General features: G+C 42.1%; 1 protein-coding gene across 1 annotated transcript; it reads right to left on the bottom strand.

Annotated features, from left to right (window-relative positions):
• Positions 1-1,492: 1,492 nt before the first annotated feature.
• On the bottom strand, positions 1,493-11,211 carry HSFX3 (heat shock transcription factor family, X-linked member 3). Its single transcript, XM_055121099.1, has 3 exons — positions 11,068-11,211; positions 2,403-2,786; positions 1,493-1,996 (listed from the first exon to the last, which is right to left on the bottom strand). The coding sequence occupies exons 1-3, from the start codon at positions 11,209-11,211 to the stop codon at positions 1,493-1,495; spliced, it is 1,032 nt and encodes a 343-aa protein (XP_054977074.1).
• Positions 11,212-14,232: the final 3,021 nt, after the last annotated feature.

The raw sequence follows: 14,232 nt of genomic DNA, 5'->3' as shown, positions 1-14,232 counted from the left end.
AAGATCGCCCCTGCCAACCCAGCCCGACCCACCCCATCCCTGTTCTCCCCAACCTTCCAACCTCCACCTCCTCAGCCAATCCCTGTTCATGCTTTGTTTCTGACCATCACCCTTCTCCTTTCCAGGGATTCCGGTTCCTCCCATTCTCCTCCCAGCCACACCCCTCTTCCTCCCTGAATCCCTAAGGCCTGACTCCCCTCCTCTCCACCTCCTCCTCCTTAGCCCTTGCCCACAAATAATCAATGGGTCCATAGCTCCTTCCTCAGGAATGTTCCAGTCTTGCCCCAGGCACTCCCTCAGCTTCTGAGAGCCTTATCCCTCAGCCCTCCCAGTCGGTCCTCACACCCTGCCTCTGGCCCCTCCTCAACTTTTCTATTGTCTTGCCCAACACACAGCCCTTTCCTTCATCCTACTTTCCCTTCTCTGCGGTTCTCAGCCTCAAGTGGTACCCAGGGTGAGGGCCATCCAGGGCCTCAGGGTCATACCTCCTGATTTCCCAATGACCGGGCCACATGCCTATTGCACGCGGACCTGATGGTGGGCCACTGTGCAGGGACGTGCTTCGTGAGCACAGACATGCATGTGAAGCTGTGAAAGGGTGGCTGGATCTCCTGGGATGCGGAAGTTTCTCAGACCCACTAAGTCCTCAGTCTGTCTCTGCTCTGGAGCTGCAGTGGCCTCGCCAAGAAGCCAGCCACCAAACACTTCTGTACTAGCTAGGCTTCTGTGTAGACCTATCTCCATGCAGGAAAATAGTGTGGGGGCTCTGGGGACCTCCCACGACCCCGCACCTCAGCAGGTGTGGCCCAGTGCGCCTGTGCTTTGCAGTCTCTGTGGAACCCCATCCCTGCAGAGAGGGATCAGGCCTGTCCTGCTGCCAGCACCTGTGGGGCTCCTCTGGACGGTGCCTCTGCGCTGCATGTGCGAGCTACAAGGCTGGGAGCCCGCAGGGTGGCAACACCACATGTTCTATCCTGCCACAACCGCCATCCTGAGTGTACACCCCGCCCTGGAATGCGAGTGCCCTCCAGGGACACCAGTTAAGACCCTCACCCTTTCTGTGCCCTTTAGGCTGTGACCTCACCCAGGTTCCAGGCAGGATGTCACTGAGATAGCTGGGGGAGGCTCCAGGCTTGAAGTAGGCCTCAGTGCTCCTGCCAAATTTCTGGCTGAGTGGGAAAATGCAGCTACTTCAAGTGAAAAGACACAGGACCAAAGTTTGTTTAGGCTCAGGCGCTCCCTCCTTCCTCCAGTGGCTTATGGGGGAGCAATTTAAGAGCCCTGAGCACTACATGGTATGCCCCACCCCCTCAAAAGTAGGTAGAAAGTTAGAAGATAGATTTAGCATTTTTGAATTATTTATTTGTTTCTTCCCCAGACTGTTATTTTGTCTATTTCAGGCTGAAAGTATATGCAGAGGTACAAGCAAACAATTTGTTTTGGTTCATTAGTGATGGCTCAGTCATGGGGTTCTATGTATTCGTTGAACTGCTCACAGTTCACAATAGTAATCTGAGGGGCCCTCCTCTGGCTCGTCCTCATCATCACTATTCTCGTCTTTTGAGTTATTGCATGAAGCTGTCATGGAATCACCAGTAGAAGACATGGGGAGACTGCTGGACATTTCTGGGTCCTGTACTTTCTCATTAGTTACAGACTCAAAGACGCTATTGCTGGGAATGCCCTCCTCTCTTTGTTCACATATCTCACTAGTATTGCAAGTTTCCACAAGAGATGGATATATATTGCTCACTGATGTTGAAGATTGAGGGTTGTCGGAGCCTTGAGTAGTAACTTTCATCTCTAAATCTGGATCAACTTCTTGGGTAGAATTACCGGTGTGGACTTGAGGAAGATGTCCTAAAGGTACCATCATCTTTCCCTTTAGAGTTGCTATTGTGCTCTCTGGGAGAGGAGTTCTTCTTCGGTTGCTTTTTCTTTGGATATTGTCAACGAGATCAGGCTGATCTTTCAGGAAATTAGGGTTGTGGTAGACCTGGATCAAAACCATGGTAGTCAGAATGGGAGCAAATGTCCATTCCTTCCCACCTCCAAGTCCTAAAGTTCTGTTTGACTTTTAGCAAGGATAAGATCTGGTAAGTTTCATGATTCCCTAAAGCCTGGGCTCACTAAGTGTAGAGGCTTAGGTTAAGGTGTGTTTGCATCTGTTCAGAATCAGTAGGCCTACAATGCTTTATGCTACCTGCATTTTATTCCCTAAGGGAGTGGTAGTGTAGGTGAACAGCTACACTGTCGGGGTTTGCACCTGCATCTTATCGTAACCCTTCATGTGAAAAAAATTATCCCAGAAACTAAACCCTTATGCACTGTTATTCATCTGTGGCTAACAGGATGGTCTCAGGAACAGGGAAGAGGGGTAAGGGAGGGATTTTCTACTTTACCTTAACTCTTTTTTTTCCTGGAATGTCACTTGAAGAACTCAAGCCTATTTTGTTGAACCCATGTAGGTGGAGTAGCTGAATGAAGGTTTTTAAGCTGTCTGTTTCAAAGATTCTGTCAGCATCTGTCCGTTGAAGAACTTCTCCCTGAAATAGCTCTTCATCAATGATGATGCTATCTCCATTCTCACTCCAGTTCACAGATTGGATGGTATCATCTTCCACGATCATCCAGAGCTTTACTGGAAAAGGGAGTTCGAGGATATTTCCCCCAATGTTGATGATGTTCTGTGGTCTCACGTGGTTGTCAGGGTTTGCAGCTTCTCTTGAAACTTGATCACCAGACATCCCTAAAATATTCCTTGGGACGTGCGAGCTGAAAACAAACTATAGACCGAACATTATGGCCACTCAATACCTCTATTGCAAACCACAACACCCAAAATCAAACTCTCACTATTCACAGATGATATGATACTGTATCTAGAGAATCCTAAAGCCTCTACCAAGAAATTCTTAGAAGCAATAGACTTGTACAGTAAAGTCGCAGGCTATAAAATCAATACCCAAAAGCCCATGGCCTTCCTATTCACAAACAATGAGACAAAAGGAAAGGGATATGAAAAAAGCAAACCCGTTCACAGTTGTGCCCCAGAAAATCAAGTCCTCAGAATTAGCTTAACCAAGGAAGCAAAGGACCTCTACAAACTTATACTATAGAACGTTACTCCATGAAATTAAAGAGGACATGAGGAAATGAAAACATATACCCTGCTCATGGATAGGGAGAATCAACATTGTCAAAATAGCAATACTCCCCAAAGTATTATATAGATTCAACGTGATCCTTATAAGAATTCCCATGAAATTCTTCGAAGAAATGGACAAAGCAATCCTGAAATTCATAAGGAACAACAAATAGCCACGGATAGCTAAAACAATTCTTGGGGAAAAGACAGTGGGAGGCATCACCCTCCCAAACCTTAAACTCTACTACAAACCGGTAACCATTAAAACAACATAGTGCTGGAACAAAGGCAGAGCCACAGACCAATGGAACAGGGTGGAATATCCCTACACACCACCCCAAATGTATGATCATCAAATCTTTGATAAGGGAGCAAGAAATGTGAAGTGGAGCAAGGAAAGCCTCTTTAAAAAATGGTGCTGGCATAACTGGAAAACCACATACAAAATAATGGGCTTAAACATTGACCGAGCCCATCCACAATCCTTTTCCACAACAAGAGGGAAAAAGGATACGGATCTTGAAGGTCCCTCTTCCATACCACCACAACAACATGAAGAAACAGCGCAAATCCTCACCGCAAGGAGAGGACCATGAAAGGAGTCCAGAAACCTCAATAGGTACTTCCTGCAAACTTGAGCTCTCTGACAAAGAATTCAGAGTTGAAATCCTCAAGATATTCAACGAACTCCATGGAAAGATTGACAACTTAAAGGAGAACCTGACAGAAACAATACAACAGACAGCCAAGAAAATACGGGAAGGAATGAGAGCAGAAATAAAAAAACCTACAGAAAGAAATTAAGGATTCGGTAGATGAAATCAAAACCTGTCTGGCTGCCCTCAACAATAGAATGACTGCAGCGGAAGACAGAATCAGTGAGCCTGAAGATCAGCTGCAACAAGCCTACAGGCAACAACAAACAATGGGAAGAGACCTCAAAATAGCTCTAGAGAAACTCAGAGTCCTAGGGGATGATTTCAAGAGGAACAACATTAGAATTATCGGAGTACCAGAAGGACAGGGAACCAACCCCAATGAAAAAGCCACAGTCAAAAAAAGCATTGCTGAAAAGTTCCCAGAGCTGGAGAATGCAGGCATCCGGATTCAAGGCGCCTGAAGTATGCCAACTAAAGGAGACCCTAACAGAAAAACCCTAAGATATATCATACTTACAATGTTGTACGTCATAGAGACACTATACTGCAAGCAGCAAGGTTGAAGAAGGAAATCACATACAAAGGAGCACCCCTTAGATTCACAGAAGACCTATCAGAGGAAACCCTCCAAGCCCAAAGGCAATGGTGGGATATAGTGAAAAAACTCAATGAAATGAACACTTCACCAAGAATACTTTATCTGGCTAAACTCTCATTCAAACTTGAAGGAATGATACACTATTTGGGGGATAAACAACAGCTCAGGAACTTCATAGACTCTAAACCAAACCTAAAAGAAGGAATAAAGGGGATATTGTAAGAACCCCTACAAGCACAACAAACCCTTACAGAAAGGTGGCGCAAAATCCCATAACAATAATCTCTCTTAATGTCAATGGTCTAAATTCACCAATTAAGAGACACAGAGTGGAAAAATGGATTCAGAGACTGAACCCAACGTTTTGCTATCTGTAAGAAACACATCTGAATAACCAGAACAAACACAGACTCAAAGTCAAGGTATGGAAAACAATCCTGCAAGCAAACAACTCTCTCAAAAAAACTGGGCTGGCCTTACTAGTATCGGACAACATAGACTTCAGGTTGAAAAAGATTAGAAAGGATAGGGAACCCATTTTTTATTAATAAAGGGATATGTACAGCAGGAAGAAATCACACTCCTAAACGTGTACGCACCCAATGAGGGACTAGCCAAATTCATACAACAACTGCTAACAGACCTTAAGAAGGACATCTCGAGCAACACAATAGTAATTGGAGACTTCAACACTGCCCTATCACCCCTGGATAGATCAAGAAGATTAAAACCCACCAAGGAAATACTGGCTTTGAAGGAAGAAATGGAAGAGATAGGGCTGATAGATCTATACAGGGCTATATATCCCAAAAAAAGGAATAAAAATTATTTTCCTGTGTACATGGAACATTTCCCAGAATAGACCATGTGCTGGGCCACACAACATACCTCAAAAGAATCTGGAAGATAGACATTGTATCAGCTATCTTTTCAGACCATGATGCACTGAAGATAGAAGTTAACCACACACAGACACAGAAAACCAAATCAAACACATGGAAATTAAAAACTCGATGTTGAACAGTGAGTGGGTCAGGAAGAAAATCGAGGAAGAAATCAAAAGGTACCTGGAAACAAATGAGAATGAAGACACGAGCTACCAGAACCTGTGGGACACAGCTAAAGCCATGTTAAGGGGAAAATTTATAGCTCTGCAAGCATTCCTAAGGAAGAAAGAAAGAAAGGGCCCACATAAATATCTTGACTTCACAGCTTAAGATCTTAGAAAAGGACCAACAAAAGGAGCCCAAACGAGGCAGAAGAAAAGAGATAATAAAACTTAGGGCATAAATCAACGACATGGAAAAGCAAAAGACAATCCGAAAGATCAATGAAACCAGGAGCTGGTTCTTAGAGAAAGTAAACAAGATTGATAAACCATTAGCAAGACTCACAAGAAAGAGAGAGAGAACCCTTATAAACAGAATCAGAAATGAAAAGGGGGACATCACAACAGAAACCGAAGAAATTCAAAAGATTATCAGACAACTTTGAAAAGCTGTATGCCATGAAACAAGAGAACCTAGAAGAAATTGATAAATTCCTGGATTCCTACAAACTCCCAAGACTGAACCAAGAAGACCAGAAATACTTGAACAGTCCTATTAATATCAAGGAAATTGAAACTGTAATAAAAATTCTTCCCAAAACCAAAAGCCCAGGTCCAGATGGATTCACTAGCAAATTCTTCCAAACATTTAAGGAGGACCTGTTGCCAGTTCTTCTCAAGCATTTCCAGGTAATTGAAAAACCAGAAACCCTCCCAAACAGTTTCTATGAGGCTCATGTCTCCCTAATACCAAAAGCAAACAAAGACACCACAAAAAAATTACAGGCTGATATATCTGATGAACACGGATGCAAATATTCTCAACAAAATATTAGCAAACAGAATTCAACATCTCATCAAAAAGATCATACACAATGATCAAGTGGGATTCATCCCGGGGATGCAAGGATGGTTTAACATTCGGAAATCAATCAACATAATCCATCATATCAACAAAAGAAAAGATAAGAACCATATGACCATATCAACAGATGCAGAGAAAGCATTTGACAAGATCCAGCACCCATTTATGATGAAAGCTCTCTCCAAAATGGGTATAGAAGGGGGTTTCCTCAATTTAGTCAAAGCCATCTACTACAAGACTACAGCAAGCATCATCCTCAATGGGGAAAAACTAAGAGCCTTCCCTCTGAGATCAGGGATGAGACAAGGATGCCCACTCTCTCCTCTCCTGTTCAGTATAGCACTGGAAGTACTTGCAATTGCAGTTAGGCAAGAAAAAAGTATTAAGGGCATTCAGGTAGGAAAGGAAGAAATCAAACTCTCACTCTTTGCAGACGATATTATACTATACTTAGAGAACACTAAAATCTCTACCAAGAAACTCTTATAAACAATAGACTTGTATAGTAAAGTTGCAGGATATAAAATAAACACCCAAAAGTCCATGGCTTTCCTATACACAAATACTGAGAAAGAAGAGAGCGACATAATAAAAGAAATCCCGTTCACAATTGTGCCTCAAACGATCAAATACCTCGTAATCAACTTAACTAAGGAGATAAAGAACTTGTATAATGAAAACTACAAAACTCTACTTCAGGAAATAAAAGAGGGCACGAGGAAATGGAAAGATATCCCCTGCTCATGGATTGGAAGAATTACTGTTATCAAAATGGCAATATTCCCAAAGCATTGTAAAAATTCAATGTGATCCCATAAAGATACCCTTGACATTCTTCAAAGAAATGGAGCAAGCACTCCTGAAATTCATATGGAGCAATAAGCCCCCCCGAATAGCTAAATCAATTCTTGGGAAAAAGAAAATTAGAGGAATCAACCTCCCCAACTTCAAACACTACTACAAGGCAGTAGTAATTAAAACAGCATGGTACTGGAACAAAGGCAGAGCCACAGACCAATGGAACAGGATTCAATATTCTGACACAGCACCCCAAATATATGATCATCTAATCTTTGATAATGGAGCAAGAAATGTGAAGTGGAGCAAGGAAAGCATGTTTAACAAATTGTGCTGGCGAAACTGGACAGCTAAATGCAAAAAATGTACTCAGATCTCCACCTATCACCATGTACAAAAGTCAGATCAAAGTGGATTAAAGACCTCAACATCAGACCAGAATCCATAAGGTATACTGAAGACAAGGTCGGCAAAACCCTCCAGGACATTGTAGACAACGGTATCTTCAAAGCTGACACACCACTGGCCAAGCAAGTGAAAACAGATATAAATAAATGGGACTACTTTAAACTAAGAAGCCTCTGCACCTTAAAAGATACAGTGACCAAAGTACAACGACAGCCTACAGAATGGGAAAGTATATTTATCCAATACCCATCAGATAAAGGGTTGATATCAAGGCACTGGTTGAACTCCACAAGAAGACAACTGGTGAACCAATCAAAAAATGGGTTGATGAAATGAACAGAAACTTCCCCAAAGAAGAAATCTGAATGGCTACGAGGCACATGAGAAAATGCTCGACATCACTAATCATCAGGGAGATGCAGATCAAAACAATAATAAGATACCATCTCACACCACAGAGACTGGCCCACATCCAAAAAACCAAAGGCAACCTGTGTTGGCAAGGATGTGGGGAGAAAGGGATTCTTCTTCACTGCTGGTGGGAATGCCCACTTGTTCAGCCCTTTTGGAAAACAATATGGACGATTCTCAAAAAATTAGAAATTGAGCTCCCATTTGACCCAGCAATACCACTCCTGGGAATATATCCCGGAGAGGCAAAAAGGTATAGTAGAAATGACATTTGCATTTCCAAGTTCATTGCAGCATTGTTTACAATAGCCACAACCTGGAGAAAACCGGAATGCCCCCAAACAGATGACTAATTGTTTTGAAACTTTGGTACATCTACACAATGGAATGCTATGCAGCTGTTAGAAAACTTGAAGTTATGAAATTTGCATATAAGTGGATCAACATGGAAAGTATCATGTTGAGTGTAATGAGTCAGAAAGAAAGAGACAGACATAGAAAGATTGCACTCATATGTGGAATATAATGTAGCAGAGAGGTACGCTCAAGCAATTATGCAACTTCTGGCAAAAATTTCTCTGAACTTAGTTACTAAAATATTAAAATACAGAAATCCAAAACCTCGTGGCTGCTATTGTAGCCACACGACCTCATATCTCTTCATTCTCAGCAATGGAAAACAAGTTATCAAATGCTTCCTTTCCAGCAGGTCTCACTTTGAGGGGGGGAAACTCCAAACAATAATAGTGAGTTTTTTTTGTTGAAATATTGAATGTAATCAAAGTAAAGAGAAAGTAAAGGGAAATTTATAAACTACACAGGGGGTTGGGGGCTGGGGAGGAGGGGGGTAGGGGGGAGGTTTACTGTTGTTCTTGGTGGTGGAATATGTGCACTGGTGAAGGGATGGGTGTTTGAGAATTGTGTATCTGAGACTTAAGCCTGAAAGCTTTGTAACTTTCCACATGGTGATTCAATAAAAAAATTTCAAAAAAAATTTCAAAAAAAGGAAAAAAATATAAAAAAAGAATGGGCTTAGACCTCAATATCAGACCAGAATCCATAAGGCAAACCCCTCCACGATATTGAAGCTAAAGGTATCTTCAAAGATGACATGCAACTCATCAAACAAGTGAAAACAGAGATAAACAAATGAAACTATATTAAACTCAGAAGCTTCTGCACTGCAAAGGATACAGTGACCAGAATACAAAGACAATCTACAGAATGGGAAAGGATATTCACCCTATACCCATCTGATAAGGGGTTGATATCAAGGGTATATAAGGCACTGGTTGAACTCTACAAGAAGAAAACATCCAACCCCATCAGAAAATTGGGCGAAGAAATTAACAGAAACTTTCTAAAAGAAGAAATACAAATAGCCAAAAGGCACATGAAAAAATTCTCTTCATCACTAAGGATCAGGGAGATTCAGATCAAAACAACTATGAGATACTACCTCACACCACAGAGACTGGCACACATCCAAAAGAAAAAAAGCAACCGGTGTTGGTGTGGATGTGGGGAGAAAGGGACCCTTCTACACTGGTGGTGGGAATGCAGACTGATTCAGTCCTTTTGGAAAACAATATAGAAGCTTCTCAAAAAATTAGAAATTGAGCTCCCATTTGACCCAGCAATACCACTTCTGGGAATATATCCCAGAGAGGCAAAAAGTATAGTAGAAATGACATCTGCACTCATATATTCATCGAAGCACTGTTTATAATAGCCAAAATCTGGAAAAAAACCTGAGTGCCCAAGAACAGATGACTGAAAAAACTTTGCTACATCTACATAATGGAATAGTATGTAGCTGTTAGAAAAGATGAAGTCATGAACTTTGCATATAAGTGGATCAACATGCAAACTATCATTCTAAGTGAAATGAGTCAGATAGAGACAGACATAGAAAGATTGCACTCATCTGTGTAATATAAAAAAAAACAGAATAGGAGACTAACACCGAAGAATAGTAGAAATAAGGACCAGGAGGTTTGCTCCATGGCTGGAAGCCGGCCTCACATGCTAGGGGGTAAAAGGCAGCTCAGATAGAGAGGGGAACACCAAGGAAAGTTTGGTGGGAGGACCCCCACGGGATGGGAGATGCGTGCTGAAAGTAGACTACAGGTTGAATACGATGGCCACTCAATACCTCTATTGCATACCACAACACCCAAAAGGAGAGAGAGAACAAAAGGGAGTGCCATGCCACAGAGGTGTGGGGGGATAGGATTGGGGGGTGGGAGGGATAGAGGGATCATCAGTGGTGGAGATGGGCACTGGTGGAGGGTGGTTTCTGGAGGAATGTATGATTGAAACACAAGCACGAAAATATGTAAATCTGTAACAGTACCCTCACGGTGATTCACTAATTAATAATAAATAAATAAATAAATAACTGTAAATTAATAAAATAAATAAATAACTGTAAATTTCAAGGGAGCTTTTGGTTCTTGTCCATGGTCCAACTCTTCTGAAGCAATAGGTCCTAAGAATATCCCTGACACTGGCCTCAGGCTTCTGTCTTGGAGAAGAACCAGTATACTATAATAAAGGCTATTCCAGATAATGATTAATAGTGCAGATGAACCTAGGTATGAACCCAGCTCCACTTCCTGCAGTTGCAGTTTTTTCTAAATGCAAATATGAAACCTCCTTCTTGTTTTAAGAAAAATAAGATTTTATATATATTACTAAGATGAGCCTAGAACATCAAGTGCTAAAAAAACACTAGTTAACATCATATCATCACCTAATTCTATGTACTATAAAATAAAGAGGCATTTAACAGGAGCAAAGGCTAAAATATAACATCCTAAGCAGTTTCCCAGATATAATTTCCTAAAATATTGATGGTAGTGAAGTAAGCAACATGACTGATCATGAAATCTTGCTTTTCCCATTTTTCAGTAGCTAAAATATGTTGTCTTAATGTATAAAAGATACTACAGGCCCCTTTCATGTACTAATTCATTTAATCTTCATTCACAATAACCCTAGGTGGTAGTTTCTATCAATATCCCTCTTCTACAGATACTAAAATTAAGGCAGATACTGAAATTTAAAAAAATAATAAAATAAAATATCCCCTGTTACTCGCTGGTCATTGTCAAAGCATTGTGTACTCACCACTGGAATCTCTTCCACATCCCAGATCTCTGGTTCCTCATTTAGATCTTGGGATGAACTGATCTCATAGACTGTTTCTGTATCTTCATCCCAGGATGAGTCTAGCTCATCTTGGTATGTATTATCATTATCCTGATTCTCCATTGGCCTAATCTAGATCAGAAACATCTTATACTCACTGACTACTTACTGTAGTGTCCAGTGAAAAATGCCTGTGGCCTGAACCAAGAGGCCTGAACTAGTGGCTGAAATAATCTGCCCCTTTATTTGTTACACATGATGTCATAAGGGGGGCTTACTGCCAGCCTGGAGAGGGAGTCCTGGCCAAGTATGTAAGTTTAGGGGGGTGGAGGGGCTCAATTTTCTTTGCAGAAAGCATTAAAAATGTGGTTTGACTTTCCAGAAGGTGTTTTTAACCAGTTGACACGTGCATTGTTTCCTGGGGGCATATACTGGGTGGGTTGAGCAACCATGATTCTACCTCCACCCCCATGTCTGTAGATGGGAGAGGCCTGGGCAGCTTTGCTGCTGGCCTCTCTTCTGTGCTTGCTCCTATTGGCTACCACCAGGACTGTTTGCATCTGATGCGCCTCTGGGTGACAATACCACCTGGAAGATGGTGGTCCCTGGCAATTCCCTTAGCCTAATCTCAGTGACTCCTTCTCTTTTTTGCCCCCTTCCCTCCTGCCCTGGTCTCTCCAGACCATTCCTGCTGCTTGCTTGGATCTGCTCCTATGGGCCCATATACAGTCCTGCTTTCTTGCTCTTTCTCAGGTTGTCCCCATAGCAGAATTGTGCTTCAGCTTGGTGGAGGTGCTCCCCAAAGGACCATGAACATCCTCCTCCATGCTATGAAGTCTCCTCTGGTGCTCTGCTTCCCCATGTCTCCTCCCTCTCCACTCACAAGGGTAGTGCCTATAGTTTTTGTGGATTCTCCTGAACTTGTCTGTGCCCAGGATGTTCTCACCGTGACAGTACCTGTTTGCCTTTTTCAGTTACCTCCCCAGAACTAGGGGCTCAGTCTCTCTTGTGTCTTCTCTCAAGGCAGATATTTTTTGTTCATGAGGATGGTTTGGACCCTGCTCTTCCGAACTTCAGACTTCCTGCTTCTAAGTGTGATCTCCTTTTATACTGCCCCTTTTAGTGATGGTTTGAGGGTTAAGTATAATTGTGTTGTACTGAAAGAGAGCATTTCACTGACTAACCCCCATCAGCCCGACTTACCTTTCCCCAAACCCAGCCCCTCCACTCTGAGTCCTGCCATTAGCTTCACAGCAGTTTCATCACGTGACTTTGTTTTTCAAAGGGCTGTTTTCCAGAATTTCCAAGGAAATTTGTCCTTGATTAGCTGGGCTCCTTGACAAAGCAACATGAAGACTGACATAGATGAGAGTGTGGGATGGGTGCAGTGAGGGACCAAGCCTAAGTAAGAGTCTTCTTTACCATAGATAAAAGGGTTTGCCAGTAGTTTTGTGATGTGTGTTCTCTAGCCCCCATGTCACTAGCCTCTCTTCTCTGCTTACTCTTAGGATATCTGTGCTCCTGAAAGCAACTCATGGGAGTCAGTGGTGCTATGGAAAGGCACCACCTCCTTATGGGATGGTCTAAACTGTTTATCTCTGACTCCTTCCCTGTTTTTCCAACTCCAAGAGACCCACTTGTTGTCATTTAGCTGGATAACGGTCTTTACTGACCCATGGTACCCTTAGCGAGTCTAACTGCTGCCCAAGTTGCAGAAGCAGTGAAAAGAAAGGCATTCTTTAGTTTTCTTCCCTCCTGCTTCTGCCAAGAACTGTTCTTTCACTTTGATTTTCTGTAGCTTGAGCATAAAATCCCTAGACATAAATTTTGTTGCTTTATTTGATAATTAATCCAACTTGGTGCTTGCTGAGTACCAGGACTATGAAACATTTTGGAAAATTCTAAGCCCTTCCAGTAGCATTTTAAATAGTTGTTCTGTTTCTTTCACTCTTTTTTCTCTGTGGCCCACATACACACTAAACCCTTTTTTGGGGACAGGGCAGTGGGGGAGTGACACCCATACCTGGAAGTGCTTCAGGCTTATTCTTGGTGCAGTGTCCAGTGAACACTTATGTCAGTGCTTAGAGTACTATATGTGGTGCTGAAGATTCAGCCCAGGCTTGACTGCATACAGAATAAGCCCCTTTCCCCTTTGCTATCTTTCCAGCCCACATTACATCTCTTATCCTACAGTTCCTGAATACTTTCCTCCATAGTTTCCCACTCTGTTGTCTCTGCAGTTCCCTTTGGAATTTTCTATTGGCATTTCTTCAAGCTCACTCATTTTCTCTGTGGCTGTTTTCAGGCCACTGATGAGCCTGTCCAAGATAGTCATATGTTCTACAGACCATTTTAATAAAATATAAGGGGGTGAAGTAATAGTACAGAGTTAGGGGGCTTCCTTTGTACATGGCAGACACAAGTTTGGTCCTTGCATTGTATTTGACACCCTAAACCCCACTGCCAGTTGTGTCCCAGAAAACAAAAGTAAAATTAACTATAGGTTTAATTGAGGTGAAATTCACCAAACAAAAATGTCACCGTCCTTGCTGCTTGTATTGTTCAGTTCAGTGGTAAGTAAATTTCTTACCACTATGTTGTCATCACCACCACCCTTCTTCATAACTCTCTTCGTACAAAATTGAAACCATATTCCCATTAAATACTAATTTTTTGTTCTTCTCCCATCCCTATCATTTAGCATTATACATTTTGGCTCTGTGAGTTTGACTGTGTCTGAACACCTCAGGCAAATGAAAATGTGGAACATTTGTCTTTTTTGTAGCATGCTTGTTTCACTTGGAATAACATCTTCAAGCTTCAACCATGATGAGGCATATGTTAGAATGTCCTTCCTTTGTAAGTGGAACTCCAGGTCATTCTAGGTTGAAACTACATCTTATCTATTGATAGATTTTGAGATTGCGTTCATGTCTGAACTTATATGGATAATCTGGGGTGAAAGTCCTGTGAACCAGCTTCCATGTTTTTTGATATATGCTCCAAAATGAGATTTCTGGATAATGTAGTAATTCTGTTTTTCATATGCTAAGGAACTGCCATGATGATTTCCCCAGCAGGTTTACTATTTACATTCCCGCTACGGTCCATTAGCTCCTATTTCTCCATCCTCAGCAGCATGAT

The sequence above is a fragment of the Sorex araneus genome, chromosome X (assembly GCF_027595985.1).
Source record: "Sorex araneus isolate mSorAra2 chromosome X, mSorAra2.pri, whole genome shotgun sequence".
In the NCBI taxonomy this organism is placed as follows: Eukaryota; Metazoa; Chordata; class Mammalia; order Eulipotyphla; family Soricidae; genus Sorex; species Sorex araneus.
Note: the sequence above shows the minus strand (reverse complement) of the source record. Positions and strands in the feature narration are given on the sequence as shown.